Below are 19,829 nucleotides of genomic sequence, written 5' to 3'. Positions count from 1 at the left end.
TTAATAACTATGGAATACCAACTGTCAGAATCGCGACGGATATCTCGTAATTAGTTCCAAATCACTGAGCCAAGTTCCGTCCAAAACTTCAAATAGGCCTAAACGATGACAGACATAACACAGCAATTCAGCTAATAATCAACTAATTAAGTCGGTTAACAGATACGCAAAAACAAATTCATGACAATATCTAAAGTAACACTTCAGAATTACCTATCAAACCTCTGAACCAGAGACTACGAATATTGGGTTGAATTAATTCCCATTCCATGATAATCAACTCAGAATGACATTACTTACTTAACTGACATTAATACTGTAGCTTACGTTATGGTATGTAAATTCATAAATATAATGTTGGGCTCACATTCTCAGATTGGAGTATAGTAGTTACGCAAATTAAAAGCAATAAATATTAATCAGTGTTATAAGACAGCGAATGGTTGCCATGTCATGTGTACTTTGAACACTTGATGGTGCCGTACTCCTTCTTTTATTGCTTCAGATAGGGTGAAAGTAGCTCGTACCCGAGCTCCTCGAACAGTTACTACAAAAGACGTTGTCGATGTATTGAGTGAGGTGTCCTGCGTTAGCCACACGGTAACAATAACAGACTGAATATGTTATTTTATCTTTGGAAAACATTCCTATCAGTTGTTAACAATAAATATATAGTTAACAAATACTAAGTAATACATGTACAAGAAACATAACAAAAAAATATGCAATTTTATTTCAAGTTGTGGAGCTTTCGTTTACAAAACCTCCAATAGTTTTGACGCTGTGATATGTGGTTCTACGTGTAAGAACACACACAAATGAATTATTTTATATATATAACTTATATATATATATTTTATATATATAACTTGCACCCCTAGCAACGAGGTGAAAATGTAGCATATCCTAAACAATTATGATTTGTTATATACCAGCACGTATTCCCTTTGTCTCTAATCTGGAAACGCTTGTTGTTTAATGTATCAATCAGCTGGATTAGGGGGGGGGGGACAATTCTCGTAACGGAATCTGAAAAGCATGGTGACTTGATTAATTATACAGTTACGGAAGTCAGACCGAGATTTTAAAGTGTTTTTTTTTTTTACAAAGACGAAACCTAGTATACGATTTATTTTCAATTATTTTTCATTTTGACAGTATACCGTTATTCTGCATAATGTTTGTCCCTGTGGAACTACGTTTTTTTTCGAATACGCTGCGGCGTTTGCGTCGCCGACCCATGAACGTACTCGAAGTTTCTTTCCCTGTTTTTCTTTACGACACTATTAAAACAATAGAAAAGTTCTACACACGTTAATTGAATGTATAATTTTGAATTTTGTATGTTCAAAAAATGTCTGCGTTCTAAGATACTAAAAGAGTCAATGAAATCAAGTGGCATAATTTTGTATACAGTCCTTATATAGAGGTACTGTGGTAAGTAGCGTTTTGCATAGACCATAGCGACTTTGAGAACTACCTTCATTTCATTTACAACTTCACAGTAGTGTCGTAAGAGGGCGCCTTTAGAACAGGTGTATTGGAGGAGCACTCTGATGATATCTTCCCAATTTTTCGAATATTTTTCAACGATGTCACACTAATTTATAATTGTTAGTAAACACTGAACTCATGCAGATATAGGGGATATTGTCTGGACCCCGGGCCTGGATCCTGGTGGTTATATCCAAATGTAGGTAGTATTGTATGAACCCCAGGGCCTGGATCTTGGCGGTTATATCCAGATGTGGGTGATATTGTCTGGACCCAAGGGCCTGGCGGTTATATCCAGATGTAGGTGATATTGTCTGGACCTCGGCGTATGGAATATTGTGGTTATATATGAAGCTCGGGCTATGGATTTCCGTGGTTACACCTGGACATCGGGGGCTGGATCTTTGTGGTTATATCCAGATGTAGGTGATATTATCTGGACTTCGAGGTCTGGATTCTTGCGGTTATATCTGGACCTCGGGGTATGGATTCTTCTGGTTATATCTGGACCCCGGGTCTAGATCCCTGTGGTTTTATCCAGATGTAGTTGAGATTGCCCGAACTCCGGGGTCTGGATCATTGCGGTTATATCCCGGTGTAGGTGATAGTGTCTGAACTTCGGGGTCTGGATCATTGCGGTTATATCCAGGTGTAGGTGATATTATCTGAACTTCGGAGTATGGATTCTTGTGGTTATATCTGGAACTTGTGGTCTGATCATTGCGGTTATACCCAGATGTAGGTGATATTGTCTTGACCTCGGGATCTTTGCTGTTATATCCAGATCATCAAAATATGATGAACCGTGATGATGAACATTTCAGGTCCGCGCTCAAGCGAAATTAACACATAAACAAATTCATGGAAAGCGATGGTATCACTGTGTATAACCCTTTTAATTTTGTAAATATGTACAGTCTATCATAATTTCATTCATTTCTCTAACAATTTCGACATTGTGACCAAAAAAATGTCAAACTTTCTTCATGGTGATATTATTCTATTCGCCACTGCCAAATTATTAAATTCTTGAGTTCACATCTGTACACATTCGGAATCAAACGACATAAAAAATGATACAATTTCTTATACACAGAAAGGTCAACAGATGTTTGATTAAAGTCGTATTCAAGGTAGAAGCCTGCTCATGAACTTGAATTCAAATACCCAGAATTTATCCATTTTTAATAAATTGTGCTTCCGGGCAAAAAAAAAAAAAAAAAAGTTCGGGTCACCCGCATAATTTTTGAGAAAATGGTGGTTATATTTTAGTGGATAATGGCCATTTTGGAAGTATTATAGTGCTTTTACATTAGGTTCCTATGGCAGTGATATTATGCCATATCTCAAAGTGTAGGCTGGTGACATAGGCTGAAAAATTAATATATTGTTAATGATGGGGTACTTTTTGTTTTCCTGAATTATTACAAAAATCTGGGTTGTAAAAAGTGTCAAAAAATGCAATTTTTGTTTAACATTATGCTCTATAGAATTGTTCTAAAAATAGCGATTTTTTGAAAAAATATCACAAGTTTCTCAAAATAGGTCACTGTAACACACAAAAGAATGCTATTTTAAGGTGCCATTGGACAATAGCTCCATGATAATAATATACATGATAAACCAATGAACATTGTCATGCAATTTATGACCAATTTTCTCAAAAATGATTAGTAGACTTCTACCTTAACTACTATTTTGTTACAAGCGATTGTGCGTCAGTCCGGTGTTGTAAAAGGCAAGCTAAACACGCCCTCTATAGCCCAGATGTAAAGGTCATGTGATTGTCTGTTCCAAGATGGCTACCTCCGGATTTATATGATTGCTCGTCCACCAACAAAATCACAATTTCTGGTATATCTTGTAGTTTGACATGGCGTTGCGAAAGAAAATCAGATCCTTATTACCAGTAAGTGTATTTCGTTCGTTTTTCATAATAAATTGTATGACTAGCGTTTAACACCTTTACAGTTTCGAATATTATTATTAGGAAAGCAATTCCATTTAGTAACGACAGGCTTAGTGATAGTATGAAGATATTTCTGACTTACTCCACAAAATAAATCGTTCTATAATTATCACTTGCGGCAGTTGGACATCCGGATGTAGTTGAAGAACTGTAGTACGGGCACATCTTGTGTAATACAGTGCTTACCCGTAATTGTGAATTTTACAATAGTGTCCGATGGTTGGACAAGAGAGTGTAGTATTTGATTACTTTTGCCAAAACGGGCGGTATAGTTTTGTACGGGAAGTGAGTATGGATCATGATTTCTATGACACTTGACAAGATCGAGGCACTTACTGTAGATTAGTGCCCCTTCGGTTTGGTCATTCAGGGGCCGGGTTAGCTGGTAGGATGCATGGGTGGTGGGTGGAGTTGACAAACATGCTGTCATGTATGGTGAGATAGCTTTCAATCAATATTCAACATAATCTTCAGGCCAGCGAGTTACACTTGATGAGGCAAGTACTAATATATAAATGTACGATAAGAGTGAAAACATTTTATACTACCTATTGCAGCCCACAAGTTTCCTTTTGATAACAACACTAATACACATACATGTATATGTTGATTGTCGTGCTTACCAAAACAATCAGTGCGAGTGTGTACATTAGAGTTTTCCAGTGTTTCTTGACGATCACTAAAATAAAACCACACCCACTTTTGGGAAACTACACACAAATTGTAACTCAATGTTCAATTAACAGTTAACCAAACTTTGAGTTACGAGCAACATAAATTGTTACTGTTGTTGAATGTCGCATTTAGTAACTCAAACTTTAATTAACAGTTAACCAAACATTGAGTTAATGGTAACATAGATTTTTTTGTTCTTTTTAACATTCAAATTTAGTAACTCAAATGTTAATAAACAGTTAACTGTATTTCGATTTACTGGAAACTATAAAATATGGGCATCTCCCAAAATGTTCCATGATAAATATCCAGTGTCTTCATCAAGATTTAATGTATTGAATGCTTTTATTTAAACTATATTACAACAGGGTTCAAAGCAGAGGAGTTCATCTTTAGACGATGATCAGTCAAGTCCAGGCTACGAGCCGATTTACAAGTACAAGGTACAGACTGCATTCACATCTATTTGGAGTTGTTGGTGGAAGTTTTTTTTTGTTAGGATGCATGTCTCGGTAATCATTGAAATAAAATGTGGATGATTGGTTGTCCCTGACAACCACTTTTGTCATGGGGCAACCAAATATGAAAACCAGTGGTATGAAAATTTCCCCTTTGCTCATCTTTAAATCTAGTGTCAGATTGCAAAACTTTGAAAACGGTGTTCTTGTTACATGGTATGAGGACAGATGTTGCAGCCATAGTTTTTGTCTGGGAATAATGATTCATTGTGTATTGTGCATTGTGTATTTGACATGTTCAAAAATTATTTTGGGCAAAGATTCAATGATCATGATTAGAGGTGGGGATTAGAGCTCTTAAAATGGAAACCTATTCACAGCAGGCATTTTTTGAAAAAAAAAAAAATATTCACAATATCCAGCTCATCTTTCATTTATATTTTCACTGTTCTGATTGTTATAGAATTGAAACATTTGTTGTTTGAAACAGTTGGGTCGAAAAAAGTATGTAAATTGTGAAATAAAGATACAGTTGAACTGTTTTTAATTTAAAAAAAATTACGTTTAGAGGTGTAAACAACACTGTTTCTAAATTTATATGATATTATGAAGTTGTAACAATGATGACAGGTGATGTCATTCTTGTTTATATATTGTGTATTAATGCAGTGAAAACATACTTGTGTTGGACCAGGTTTGTGTGTTTGCTTGTATAGTGTTGTTGTGTTCTCACTAAACCTGCCAAAGCTGATTTGTATCTTATTAATTTGTGTTCTCAAAAAAAAAATGTGTCTTACAACCGATATTCAACTGTTTTTGTGGTACCAAAAGATCGCTCAGGTGCTGAAACATCGCCAATGGGTGATCTTTTGCAGTGGTTGATTTTTCAGATAAATAAAGTAATACCTGTGAAATTACACCCCATGCAAAAATCACAAAACTACAGTCTTGTGTGTACTTCAACTATTATGTATATATCCTCCATTACACAGTGTAGTGGACAGTCTAATTTACTTTTATCATACAGCGTCCATTAATGATTATTTGTGTTTCAAGCCTTTCACATTAATGGATGTATCAGAGGCAAATAGTATGTATTTTATAGGGGACCCAAAAGCGAGACTTGGTATGTAAATTAGTTAGAAATGACTGCCACATGTTAAGAGCAAATTACTTCATCAATTAATCAAAGGTTTTTGTATCTCAGGAAGAAGATCGCGAGTTTGCCAGAGATCCCTTGGAGCAGGCTGAGGTAAATGATCATTCATAACCATACACACTATTTGATATTCATTCAAAAATTACAAATGTTCATGAAATATATGAGTTCTAACACTAACATATTTTATTAGCTCCGCTGTCGACTTTGTCAAGCGGGGCTTATCATATGAGTGATTGTCCGTCGTCGGCGTCCGTGTCAATGTTTTACTTTTTTGACTTCTTGAAAACTACAAGCCAGAATGCTTTGATACTTGGTGTATATGTACCTTGGGTAGACCTCTCTTAGATTTGTTCATTTCATGATGATATCTTCAATTCTCTAATTTTGGTAAATATTTTTGTCATTTTTGGTAAAAAGTGATATTTTCTTGTTAAAAACCGTATGTCCGATTGCTTTGATATTGCATATATAGGTACTACATGTACATGTACCTCTCTCAGATTTGTTCATTTTGTGATGATATCTTCAATTATCTAATTTTAATGAATATTTTTGACATTTTTGTTGAAAACAGCAAGTCTGATTGCTTTGATACTATACATATAGGTACCTCAGGTAGACCTCTCTCAAATTTGTTCATTTTGTGATGATATCTTCAATTATCTAATTTTAATGAATATTTTTGACATTTTTGTTGAAAACAGCAAGTCTGATTGCTTTGATACTATACATATTGTTTATTTTCTAATAATATCTTCAGTTCTTTAATTGAAATGTGCATTGCTAACAGCGGAGCTATCTCAGCCGACAGGCTGCTTGTTTGAATTGTCATGTACCAGCACATGCAAATAGCTGTTAAAATTTAATCTCAGATCCTGTGAGTTTAATAAAGTCAGTCAACTATTAAGCTTATTGTTTATTATATTGGTTAAATTACAGTTAATTTCCAGTATAGAGGATGTTTATTTCAGTGATGACAGTTTTGACTCTTCTCGATACGAGCTTAAGGTGAGTACTTTGCATGATAAAATGTTTCCTACCAACATTCTGGTCATTTTATGTAATTTCTATAATTTCTTTGCCAGTTGTGGACCAATTGGTCATCATTTCTCAAAGGGATTAAGCAGTAATGATGCTGCTTTTTTTTTTTTGGAGCAGATATTACATAGGGCTTGTGTAAACAGAAAATTTGTATAAACTCAGAATGCCTTTATATACTGAACACCTCTATACTAAATATCTTTATATACTGAACACCTCTATATACTGAACACCTTTATATACTGAACACCTTTATATACTGAACACCTTTATATACTAAACACCTTTATATACTAAACACCTTTATATACTAAACACCTTTATATACTAAACACCTTTATATACTAAACACCTTTATATACTGAACACCTTTATATACTGAACACCTCTATACTAAACATCTTATTATGCTGCACACCTTTATATACTAAACACCTTTATATACTGAACACCTCTATACTAAACATCTTTATATATGCTGAACACCTTTATATACTGAACACCTTTATATACTGAACACCTCTATACTAAACATGTTTATATACTGAACATCTTTATATACTAACACTTTTATTTACTGAACATCTTTATATACTAAACACTTTTATTTACTGAACACCTCTATACTAAACATCTTTATATATGCTGAACACCTTTATATACTGAACACCTCTATACTAAACATCTTTATATATGCTGAATACCTTTATATACTGAACACCTCTATACTAAACATCTTTATATATGCTGAACACCTTTATATACTAAACACCTTTATATACTGAACACCTATACTAAACATCTTTATTATGCTAAACACCTTTATATACTAAACACCTTTATATGCTGAACACCTCTATACTAAACATCTTTATTATGCTGAACACCTTTATATACTGAACACCTTTGTATACTGAACACCTTTGTATACTGAACACCTTTGTATACTGAACACCTTTGTATACTGAACACCTTTATTATGCTGAACATCTTTATATACTGAACACCTTTATTTACTGAACACCAATTCATTCTAAACACCTTGGTGCAGATTTGTAAACAAATTCGCAATATTCAACCATAAAAAAATGGTGGCATTTATGTTGTAAAACACAACATACAAGCACTGAATATGATATACTGCAAATGTTTCTATATTGATTCTCTACTAATTATACCATAATTGGTTCTACATTTAAAAACTGAGGTGGGGTGAAGGGTTTCATTAAGGAGAAAAGAAAGAAAAATTGAACTTCTTATGAAATGTAATTTGGGAAAATGTAAACACAAAATTAATGTCAGTGAATATATTTCCAAAAAATAAAAAAAAATTCCAGCAAGTCCCCCGCATTATTACAAAAATATCCTCAGTGATTTTGAACTTGTTAAAATGGGCCTGAAAAGTCAACAAAATCTTATTGATGATGGGGAATTACCCAGCAAGTTTAGGTTTATAAAATTGTAAATAAATGTCTTTGGGAATGATTGTCACTGATTTTGAATGACGCCCATAGTGAAGTGTCTTGCTATAAAAAAAAAATATTTCCCCAAAATATCAATATTTATAGTATTGTTATAGTACACATTAAACGTGATTATTTGGTGTCATGGCTGTCAGTACCCAATACTACATATTTGACCTCAAATCCAATCAGGGGGGAATAATTATTTAATATATAATTATGTTCTTTTACTTGCTTTCATTAGAAACTGGACAGTACACAACCTATTGATTTAGATAAGATGGATGAAGACAGAGATGTGCTAAGAAAACAGTTACAGGCAGTAAGTGAACTCATCTGAACCCAAGTGAACTCATCTGAACCCAAGTGATAGTTCAGTACTTAATGTTTTCACCACACATCAGGGAGGTTATGGCTTTGATTCTCAGAGCACTTTACCGTCAGTACAGTCTGCCCTGCCTTCCAAAAACTTAATATTATGTTTTGGAGACTAGTGTGTACAATAACATGCAATTGCATTTATCAACTAAAACAAAAAAAGCAAGAAGTGTAGCCTAGAAAAAAAAAATTTGGTTTTAAAGAGTAACAACTTGTGAATACCAAAATCTGTGTTGCTTAGTATAGTTATGCATGTATTAGAAGTGTGTGTACATGCCTTGTTTCAAAGTCTACCTGTCAACAACTTCTAATTGCTCCATTCATCTCTTTTTCTGAGTAAGGCCATACATCTTGCTTAATTTAAAAAAATACATACTGCCATTTCCAAACATGCTATGATATGTTTACTAATTTCACTTGCCTTCTTACTTATTCAGGTATCTAAAAAAGTATCGGATCTTGTATTGGAAAACCAATCTGCATATGTCAAGGTAGGCGCTGATGATGTCAATCAACTTTAGTTGTCATAGTTTCAGGCTCTACTACAGTGGCATATAAATAAACTATCAAGCCTGATATTAAATCACATGACACTTTATTGTAGTGGGAGTTCACTATTTTTATATAATCATGATAATAGATAATCCATGTTCAGATTTATTTTCATTATCATGATTGTGTTCATCACCATAATCCTTTAAATTCACTTCATTGTATGATATGATATGATTTTAAGACGATTAGGATTTCCTTAAATTTTCAGGAGCTGCAAAGAGTGATGGAGTTGCAGACAAATTTACAGACAGCAAATGTGATATGTGCAAATGGTAGAAGGTAATTTTTACCACACTTGCTCATAACTTTTTCACACCCTCATAGACCACCCTATGTCATGTACATAGATTTAACTTCCCCATGTTAAAAGCTTTTCCTAATTGTATCCTGAAATAGAATATATATTTGCAGTTTGGGTTGTGTCTTTTCTCAGTTTAAGCTCAATTCTCACTTGACATTTATTCCTATTTTTGGGATATCCGAGTATCTTGTACAAACAATGAAATGTAAATAATGACATTCTTGCTGAAATTATGCTCATTGCATACCACAACATACCTGAACAATCCAAACAAATGTTTGTATTCATATACTAAGATTTTAATGTACAAATTTAGTACAGAGTCGCATAAGTCAGCCACCCACATCAGCTGTTGGTCAAAAATAAATCAATATTGTTTAAATATTCATTTATTCCTTCATTCATTTCTTGCAGACAACTGTCACTGGCTAAGAAAGACTTTACCGTAGCATCTTTAAGTATTTTATCTAATCACAGAAAACGATTACAGCTAGTCAGCTTGATGAGATCGCTTCATACAATTAAAACATTGGTAAGACTTCACAACACCTAAATGATCAGTTCACTTTGCACATTTAATAATCTCTACCCTTCCCAAATTATAAATAACGGTACCGGTAATACATGTGTATATACAGAATATATTTCACTAGTGGAAAGATGAACCAGCAGTGCTACGTGCTCCAATTTCTCTACATTAAAGTAACCCTGTAATAATGATTTTTTAGTCTCTGTTCGGATGCAGTGCGAAAACGGGGACTTATGGTTTGACCTCTGTGCGTCCCTGTGTCTGTCTGTGCGTGCATCCAGACCTATATCTTAGACATGCCTGGACTGATTACATTACAACTTCAAACATAATATTGTACATATGCACATCAATTTGTTTAACGATCTGATTCAAAATGGTCGAATGGTGGACATTTTTGTGCTGAAAAATCATCTAAATCAAGCATTTATGGATGGATTTTGTTCAAACTTGGTGCATATGTTGGACATTATGGGACCTTGATGCACGTCATTTTGTTTTTCAGATCGGATTTAAATTTTGTTATAATGATTGTGGTTCTAGAGCCATATCTCTGACATGATTTGACTTACAATTTTATATATTCATTCTACATCATGTTATAGATATACAGATGTATTCTTAAGCACCACATAGGAGCCATACCAAACACATGATGCAGTACAATGACACGGATGCTTTAACAGAAATGTTCCTGTCAATGAATATATAACTTCCAGTCTGAATGTGTATTTCCGTGACTGCAACAGTGATTCAGTTTACATAATTATTTTGTGATTGTCTCACTCTTGTAATTGTTTTGTTTTGACAGCAAAGGACAGATATCAGGTTACGTGAAATGATGGAGGTAGGTCATGATTACATCATTTATCATTAGTATGCCTGTATGTTCCTGTAAATTGCTGTTAAATATGTGATACTTTCAAGTAATGATAAGAGCAGTAAAGTACATATTAAACATATCGTCATTGAACCGACTTTTTTTTTGTTATTCCAGGAGGAAGACTACCCTGGAGCGATCCAGTTATGTTTAGAATGTCAAAAAGCTGCCAGTACGTTTAAACATTTCACATGCATAAGGTACATTAGACTTGTATTTAAAACACCAACTTTTGGTTTTTTTCAAGCGATGATTTTTTTCCATAGTTTTTTCATAAATTTTGACCAAGACCCGTTGCCAAGGGGGAATTATACACAAAAATAACATACATGTATAAATGTGTAATATGTTTCATCAAAATATTATTATTTTTGTATTCATTTTATACATAAACAAAGATATTAAACATTTAAATAAGTGATACCATTCTTCATATATCATGTCTGACTATTTTTTCTTTTCTTGTCTTGTAGTGAATTGAATTCCAAACTTCAAGATACATTAGAAATGATAGAGGTAAGTTAATAAGGATATTCTAAATATTAATTCTCTCATGAACAAGGTGCATCTCATTCACAGTTAGTAACTTCAAAATGTGTTGTGTTTTGGTCATTTTTAAAGATTTTTTTAATGCTAAAGTACTTAATTATAAACGTGAATAATGTTAATTTCACTTGAACTGCATATAATACATAGAGCAAGTGATGTACTGTAGATAGGTAGACCAACCAGAAAACTTTCTGAAAAATAATAGTAACAAAAAAAGGGAATGCAGTGGGCACACTCGGTTTGTTTGCCAAAAATTGACAGGTATTATGTTTGATGCAAAGTGGATATTTTATGTACATTGTAGATGGCAAACTTTGATTTTTGTGGTTGCATTTTCAGTAATAAACATGGACTTGTTTTTGAATGGAGCTTTTGTTGTTTATAAAAGCTTGGTTAATTAAACATTTTAACAGTTGGCCAGGCAAAGAATATATTTTTTTAAGTGTAATATAAGTGTGCAATTACAAATACCTACCGGTAATATATATATACCTATATAAATGACATTACCCTACTTCATGTATCAAAGAGATAGGAGGATGTCAACATGAAATACTGTTTGTGTATTGTTAGAGATTGTCAGCTGTCTAAAGTGTTGTTTACTTGTGTAGCTAGCTTGTCTTTCATAACATTCTATTCAATTTGGCTCTGTATTCATACATGGATTGAAAAAAAAACAAACAATGCATCAGGTGTTCCTCAACCAACAACCAGGGCAGGATTTCAAATAACCCAAGTAGGTAGAGCAGAGAGTTTCCATGTTACAATGATGGAATTACAAAATAAATACATTTGACCTACATACTTTTTAATGCCAATTCTCTTCAAATCTCACACATACTTAATACCTTATTTGATAATTATGCAGTGATTTTTTTGATTTGGTCAAAGATGGTCATTTTGGCGGACATTTTTGTTGTAAAAATACACTAAAATCAGGTATTTTGATATATCCGGAACCAGATCTTGGACATGTAGTGGTTGATTTACTTCAAACCTGGTAGAAGGATTAACCACTATAAGTAGCTTTGCATGCCACTTTGATTTGTAATTTCGAATCAAAAGGCCAAATGACGGTCATTTTGTATTTGATAAATTCTATTTTAGACATGCCTTGAGCAATTCACTTCAAACTTCATACATACACACTATTACATCACACAATGTACTATTACATACCATTATTATGCATGCTTCATTACTGCTATTACTATTTCATGTTTGCTTACACACCAGTGTGTCAGCCTAATGCATTATAATGTTTTGTGTTTCAGGAGCAACTTGATCAAGCTCTTGCTAAGACATGTTTAAACTTTGATACACATCATTATAACAAAGTCCAGACAGCTTACAGACTGCTGGGAAAAACACAGGTAATGACTCATTCTTCCTGTAATCCTATAATCTGCTGTCAAATGTTTGCAACTAGTGTTAAGTACTTGGCTGAGTAATGGTGCATACCGCTATATGTAAAATGTATAATTGCAATTTACTGGCCCAGGGGTTTTTCAATCGTTGTATTTTTAATCCATGTCAAACTTATAGTTACATGAAATCTAAATTGGAAAGCTAGTTACCAAATCATCTTTATATAATACGTAATTACATCATAGATTTAACAGTCCTAATTTTACAGGTCTGTTCAGTTTTTATGATGTGTCATTTTCATGATTTAAAAGCATGCCAGGTGAAATAGAGTTATTGATCTTGCATCCATTAAATTTTACTGACTATATTAAGAAGTTTCTGCCTGGTGAGAGCAGTTGTATTATATCATTAATATTTGTTGTTGATTTCAGACAGCAATGGATCAACTCCATATGCATTTTACTAGTGCAATACACAATACAGCATTTACTATCGTGTTAGGATATGTAGAGCTATGTGCAGGAAGTGACAATACTAATTTTCAGAAGATGCCGTACAGGGATCTTTGTGGGGTGAGTCTTGAATTTTAAAATTTATCACTTGGTATATTTGATCTAGTATGTGTCATGTACAAAAATGATGGTGTCACTAAGTATGCATAGCTGTAAGCTTTGTTACTCGGGATAGACATCTGTATGTGCAGTTGACATAGTTACTGCTCATATAACAAATCTCTAAATCCATCTGTGTCAAACCACATTTCAAAATGTTAAACTAGGAAGACTAAGTAATGTAATTCAGTCTATTATTATTACCGCAAAAGTTTTTGCAATTAACTAAGCTTCTACTTGAAGAGAACACATGGCTATCAGCAAGATTCATATAAATATTTACAAATGAAGGACTCATAATTTTGTGTATTAGATCATTAAAATATGACCATAGACATACCTCTGCCATTTAATTGTAAGTGTGCTTCTAATAAAAAAAGTACAACAGGTGTGTAGGATGTACATTATGAACCAATCTAACAATGCTGTTCTATTTTTTTATTTGCACACACGCAGCATATCACTGTGGATACGTACATCCCGTGCCTCGTGAATTTGTGCAAAGCATTGTGGGAAGTCATGATGAGTTACCATAAGACCATAGATTGGCACGAGAGGTTTGACCCTGCCGCACAGCAAGTCTCTTCTACTCCAGATACAGGTACTACACTGCATTATATTATCACCTGATTGACCCTGATTCATTAAATGCTCAAAATATTTTAAAATTCACTACGTTCAATTACCCACCATAGACTCCTGTCAGTCAAAATGACTATTTTGAACTGTAGGCATTAATCAGCGATTCTGCCGGTGACGGAGAGATAGAATCCAGGTTAGGGGAAGCCCCATGACCTCAAGATTCTTTTACCCCTTACGTCACGAACCCACTTGACCGAGGCCACCTGGCAGCGCCACAGGTAGCCGTCCATCACTCTGATTTTCTCTCCGCCTCGAGTGGAGATGAAATCTAGCGAGCTCTGCTGGATCGCCTGCTTTTTTTTTCCTGTCCGGATTTATAGCTTGGGTTGTTGCCGCTGCTCGGCATCCGACATGGTAGCTGGTAGGATAAGTTTTCCTTGTCATTTTTACCCTCGTGTCGTTTTCCCCTTTGTGTGTAGTATTTTTCACAACAAAGAAATTAAAATCTGGCGCCACTACGTAACCAGTTGGTTTTCATGGCGGCACCTTTTACAACTGTAATTCGTTTCCCTCATGCATGTCGTCTTTTATTTTCAATGTATTTAGCAATATATAGATGTAATGACAGCACCAGGGCTCGCTGCCGTAATCTTTCCGGTCTTCTCGTGTTTCGAGTCGACCGTGCAGTGGTTATATTCAGAATTTACCAGCATAGAACCCGCATCCGAGATACTTTGTCGTAGCTACGTGCGGGTTTCGGGGTTTTTGCATGAAAGCGTGTTTTTTTCACTGGAGTTCTGAGGCCTGAGATTTTCTTTCAGAGCCATCAAAATCGATGAGACTGACCGCGTCACAGCAAGGTCGCGCGTCCAGTAAACAAATCGGTTAAAGTGAGTTGCGTGTTTTGCATGAGTGGAAAGTCCTCACGCTCGGCTACCGGTACTTCATGTACCGGGACGTCGAGTAAGAGGCCCGACGGTGGAGGTACCGATATTTTTCTCGGTCTCCCCCGCTGATCGGAGGGCATCCTCGCAGTCTGTTTTTTCAGGCGGTGTTTTACCCGATTTGACCGGCTGCAGCGAGGCTGTGCCCCTGGAGGCTTTCCTCCTATGGGGCCCGTTGTGGGTCTCTTTGTGGACCCTTCCTCGCAGGGCGCTAAGTTTGCCTCCGAGTTGAGGGCTTTGGTCAAGGACTGTCAAAGCAATTGCGTCCCTGGCAGGCCGGGTAGATCAGACGCAGTCGGAGCGAGCTGTCTCCACTGTGTCCCCTCAGTGGGCAAGCAGGAAGAGACACGAAAGCATGTTTGCATTCAAACACGTCTCTTCCGGGGAACCCCCGTTCCCAGTCACGGCTCTCCCACTATTTTGGGGGGTGGCCGAGGCTCAGGCTAATTGCACCGGTCCTTCTCTGGATCCTCGGGCACTGAATGCCAATGGGGTGCTGGCAGCCAAGTCTCCGATCTCGGGGCAGGGCTTTCAGGGCAGGGCACACGTTGACACCCCCCCCAACTTTCAGCCAGCTAGGGTTCGTCACGCGGTAACTGTACAACGGTAACGAATTTATCCTTGTGTCCGGTCCCCGCTGTGGGTTTTGACTCCTTTCTTACCGACCCACGGGCGTTCCCAGAGGGAACCGACCCTGTCATGAGACGCACAGTCGAACACGCTCCCTCTCACATATTTAAAGTGAAAGGAGACGCAGTTCGCTCGCGTCGTATACAGCCGGTACTCCGGGCGGTCCCTCAGAGTCTTCCATTTGTATGGCTCGGTGAGCCACGTTTTTGGGGTGAGGCGGAGTATCATCGATCCCAGTGATACGATGTATATACCCCCACCCTTGATCCTAAAGCGACCACCTAAGGTTGCTTCAACGCTTATGGGATCACGGGCGTCGGGATCCAAAGCAACCCCGTCGGCACGTCTCTCCCTGTCCGTCTGAGTGTGGAGTGGGGCTCAGAGCACGCAAACGGTGTTGATGGGCGGCGTTGGTCAGCCGCGGAGGATGTAATGATTAAGGCCCACGGGTGGGGATAACGTTAGGCAACACTTCCCACTGGACCAAACGCTACCCGGTCGGTGTGTTTCGGGATCAGACCCCATAGCGTGGGATGAGACCAAAATGCCCCCAACCGGATTCCAAGGCTCCTTCCCCAGACCCCGGTACCACGAATTTGGCAAACTGGGCAAAGGGGGATAGCCGCGTTCCATGGGTGTCTTTGCCAATTGAGGACGACCCATCCAGCCCTGAGGGCAGAGTTGCTTGAGCGCATTATTATGCGTGCCCAGCACTCTGGTGACCTTGGAGGCAGAACGCACCAGCCTCCTAGACCAGGCGACATTTTACTGGTGGGCCACCGCACATCTACGTGCGACACCCCCTAGTGTTGCCTGGCTCGCTTGGCCAGGGCCACTACTGAGCTACGAGAAGCGGCCTTAGACGCACGTGTTTTCGCCGACAAGCTGAGTCGGGGTACGTCCCCACCTCAGTGACGCAGACTGGACAACCTCCACCCTCTTTGTTCAGGGAATGGTGGGTACAGTCTCGGAGCTTCGGAGTGCAATGAATCAGAGGGTTCAGATCGAATCTGCTAGCCAGTTGGTCCTGCCATGGGCAAGCGGAGGGCACCCCAAGCACAGAAAACACAACGCCCTAGGGCGTCGTCCGCTAGTCAGAGTCAGCCAGGAGGCAAGCGCTTATACCCTTCCGTGGGAGGGAAGGGTAGTGGCGCGCCCCCAGGGAGGTAAGAGCCAGGTGGTGGCTCCTCACCCTCTCTGGGCGGACGTCTACCCGGCAGCAGGGGAAGCATGTTTGACGCTCACCTCTGCAACCAGGGGGGACAGGCACGTGTTCGGTGAGTGGCCAGGTCACAACTTAGTGACTACTTCAGGCCTTGGGGAACTCACCTCATGGGGGAAGGGAGCACCACCACCCCTCACAACTGCCGAACACATGGCCACACATCCCTGTCGTACACAGATTGCGCCGGTGTAGTCCGGTTTGGAGACGGCGGATGACCGATACCTGGACCTTTCCAGGTGGTGACATCCGGTTAGGGGATACCGCTGAAATCTCCATTTCCCCCCGTCAGTGTCTCCCCTGTTGGGCACTGCCAGGGGACTCCCGCAAGGCGGAAGCAATCAGACAGGAAGTAGCAGTTTGCTGGGGAAAGACGCCATACACAGGGTACATCAGCCGGAACTAAGTCCAGGCTTCTACCCAAATGTGTTCGTAGTACCAAATCTACAAGTGGCAGGCGTCCAGTTTTGGACCTAGACAGACTGAATCAGTACGTGCCCCTCGATCGGTTCCACATGGAGACACCATTCAGGGTTCTTCTCTCCATCCACCATTTTGACTGGCTAGCCCCGCTAGACTTAAGCGGGGCCTACCTGCACGTACCGATGCACCTAGCGAGTTGCCATCTCCTTCGAATCGCCCAGCTGGGCCAAGTATTCGAATTTCGGTGCCCCCCCGTTCGGGTTAGGCACAGCGCCCTACGTGTTCACCAGAGTGATGAAACAGGTAGTGCTGCTGCTTCACCAGATGTCGGTACACCTCAATCCGTACCCAGACTACTGGTTACCAACAACCCGGGCAAGGGGTAATAGCCAAATGCATCAGGCTAACACAGGATTTACTTCACCAGTTGGGCTTGTTAGTAAATCGACAAGTCCCACCTCGAGCCAACGCGCAGTTGGTGTCCGTGGGCATGGAGTTTTGACACAGAGGTAAGCTTGGCTTAGCTATTTCAAGCGTATTGCTTAGCGCTAAGCAGCCTAGCCGAATGCCTAGTCAGCGTTCCCTCGGTGTCCCTCCGTGAACTAATGCGGATCATCGGAATGATGACCTCGGTTCGAAGGGTCGTTCCCCAGGCCACACTACGCAGCCGCCCGGTATAACGCTTGTTATAACGCCGAGCTCTCCTATGGGAACTAGATAGGCGGGTTTCGATCTCGGACCAAGTGAAGGAAGCCCTGCCCTGGTGGTTGTCTCTGGCCAACCTTGGGCAGAGGGGCTTCCTTGGACCCGCTCGCCGCAGGTATGACTCTGGTAACAGATGCCTCCCCTAGGGTTGGGGAGCGCATCTATTGGACGAACAAGCCCAAGGATATGGCTCCCGCATAAGTTTCGGGACCACCATGTCAATCGGCTCGAACTGTGAGCAGTGTACTTAGCACTACCACGCTTTCTACCCGTAGTTCGAGACCACAGAGTCCTGCTCTGCACAGACAACGCAGCGGTGGTCTCCTTCAAGAAGGAGGGGGGATGCATTCCCCATCGTTGTCAGTCCTAGCGGAGCAAAATCCTCCTTTGATGCCTGGAATACAATGTGGAGCTAACCGCACACCACCTTCCAGGGGTGAGGAACAGTCTGGCGACGCCCTTTCAGGGCGACTCCGTCTCCAGAACATAGAGTGGCTGATACCCCAGTGGGTAGCCTCCAGGCTGTTTCAGCTGTGGACGGTCCAAGGTTAGACCGTTTGCCGCACCCTGTAACACCAAGCTACCGACGTACATAACACTCCTGCTGACTCCAGGAGCCTGGGCCAGGGTCGCTTTGCTACCCCGCGGACCTACTTAGTTGTGTACGCTTTTCCTCCCTTCCCGCTAGTCCACCGGGCACCGGAAAAGACTTCGACAGGTGCACACCTGCATATTATCATTGGTCGCACCCAATTGGCCAAACAGGGCCTAGTTTCCACTTCTGTCGGAAACGATAGTCGAAACACCAGCAGTGCTTCCGGACATGCCGTCCCAACCAGACGGCGCACTACCATGAGCCCAGCGGGTATCACTTACCCGCATAGAGGTTCTCATTAGACCCACACATACGAAAACTTTATCTGAGCGGGCTGCCAACGTCCTGGCCAGGGCGAACAGGGATTCCACCAATGCAGCCTACATTTCTAGGCTTCGAGCATACACTGGTTAGTGTAGCGGAAGGGAGATTGATCGATACCATCCCTCTATTGGCCAGGTAGCAGGCTCCTTCGTCCACCTGTTTGACGAAGTGGGTTTGTCCTACGCAGCGATCGTTGGCTACAGGTCGGCCTTGTGCCCCACCATTCAAACGTACGGGAACAAGACTAACCGATTGTCCTTCTATTAGGAGACTATTTACTGCTTTCCAGACGCTGAGACCCCATACAAGGGAACCGCCCAACTGTGACTTGTCGGCTGTGTTGTCCGCTCTAAGCAGACCGCCTTTTGAGCCTCTCTGATCAAGCACCACTCAAATTTTTGACGTGGAAAATAGTCTTCCTACTGGTCCTCGCCTCAGGTAGGCGTTGGCCAAAACTGGGGGGGCATTGTCCTTCTCGGATGATGTACCGCCGTTATGGACAATCAAGTTGTGCTAAAGACACGAATCGGGTTTCTCGTCTAGAACCAAATCCCAGGACACGATCCTTACCCGATCGTCATCCCCTGGCTGGCAAATATTGTCGGTCCGGAGGATCAGGAGGAATTGCTTCTCTGCCCGATCCGAGCGCTGAGTTGCCGCAAGAACCATACCAGGTTTTCCAGACGGGGAACCAAACACATATTTTTGTGTTACGGCCCTGGCAAACAGGATAAGCCGGCTTCCCCGACTTCCATCTCCAGGTGGATTACTGCGACTGTACTGGAGGTTTTTAATGCAATATCCTCCTCAACACAGACCTTGCAGAGACACCAAGTACGAGAACATGAGGTCCGTGCGATTGCTAACTCACTAGCGCTAGCGTCAGGTGCCCCCCCTCAAACACATTCTGAGGGCAGGCTTCTGGAGAACGCAGAACGTCTTCATCAACTACTACCTAAGAGACACCCATT

The 19,829-nt window shown here is 39.7% G+C and overlaps 1 protein-coding gene across 2 annotated transcripts in view; it reads left to right on the top strand.

Annotated features, from left to right (window-relative positions):
- Positions 1 to 3,279: 3,279 nt before the first annotated feature.
- Positions 3,280 to 19,829, top strand: part of LOC102809677 (syndetin-like) — a 36,843-nt gene continuing 20,293 nt past the window's right edge. For both annotated transcript variants that reach the window (XM_085501081.1, XM_085501082.1), the window contains exons 1-14: positions 3,280 to 3,403; positions 4,507 to 4,581; positions 5,804 to 5,848; positions 6,698 to 6,766; positions 8,507 to 8,584; positions 9,078 to 9,131; positions 9,404 to 9,474; positions 9,911 to 10,028; positions 10,837 to 10,872; positions 11,023 to 11,105; positions 11,379 to 11,421; positions 12,729 to 12,827; positions 13,254 to 13,394; positions 13,890 to 14,034. In XM_085501081.1, coding sequence (XP_085357207.1) covers positions 3,368 to 3,403; positions 4,507 to 4,581; positions 5,804 to 5,848; positions 6,698 to 6,766; positions 8,507 to 8,584; positions 9,078 to 9,131; positions 9,404 to 9,474; positions 9,911 to 10,028; positions 10,837 to 10,872; positions 11,023 to 11,105; positions 11,379 to 11,421; positions 12,729 to 12,827; positions 13,254 to 13,394; positions 13,890 to 14,034 — 1,093 coding nt within the window. In that variant the 5' untranslated portion in view covers positions 3,280 to 3,367. The remainder of the gene's footprint in view (positions 3,404 to 4,506; positions 4,582 to 5,803; positions 5,849 to 6,697; positions 6,767 to 8,506; positions 8,585 to 9,077; positions 9,132 to 9,403; positions 9,475 to 9,910; positions 10,029 to 10,836; positions 10,873 to 11,022; positions 11,106 to 11,378; positions 11,422 to 12,728; positions 12,828 to 13,253; positions 13,395 to 13,889; positions 14,035 to 19,829) is intronic.

The sequence above is a fragment of the Saccoglossus kowalevskii genome, chromosome 7 (assembly GCF_978046115.1).
Source record: "Saccoglossus kowalevskii chromosome 7, keSacKowa6.1, whole genome shotgun sequence".
NCBI classification, from domain to species: Eukaryota; Metazoa; Hemichordata; class Enteropneusta; family Harrimaniidae; genus Saccoglossus; species Saccoglossus kowalevskii.
This window is presented reverse-complemented; position numbering and strand designations above follow the sequence as displayed.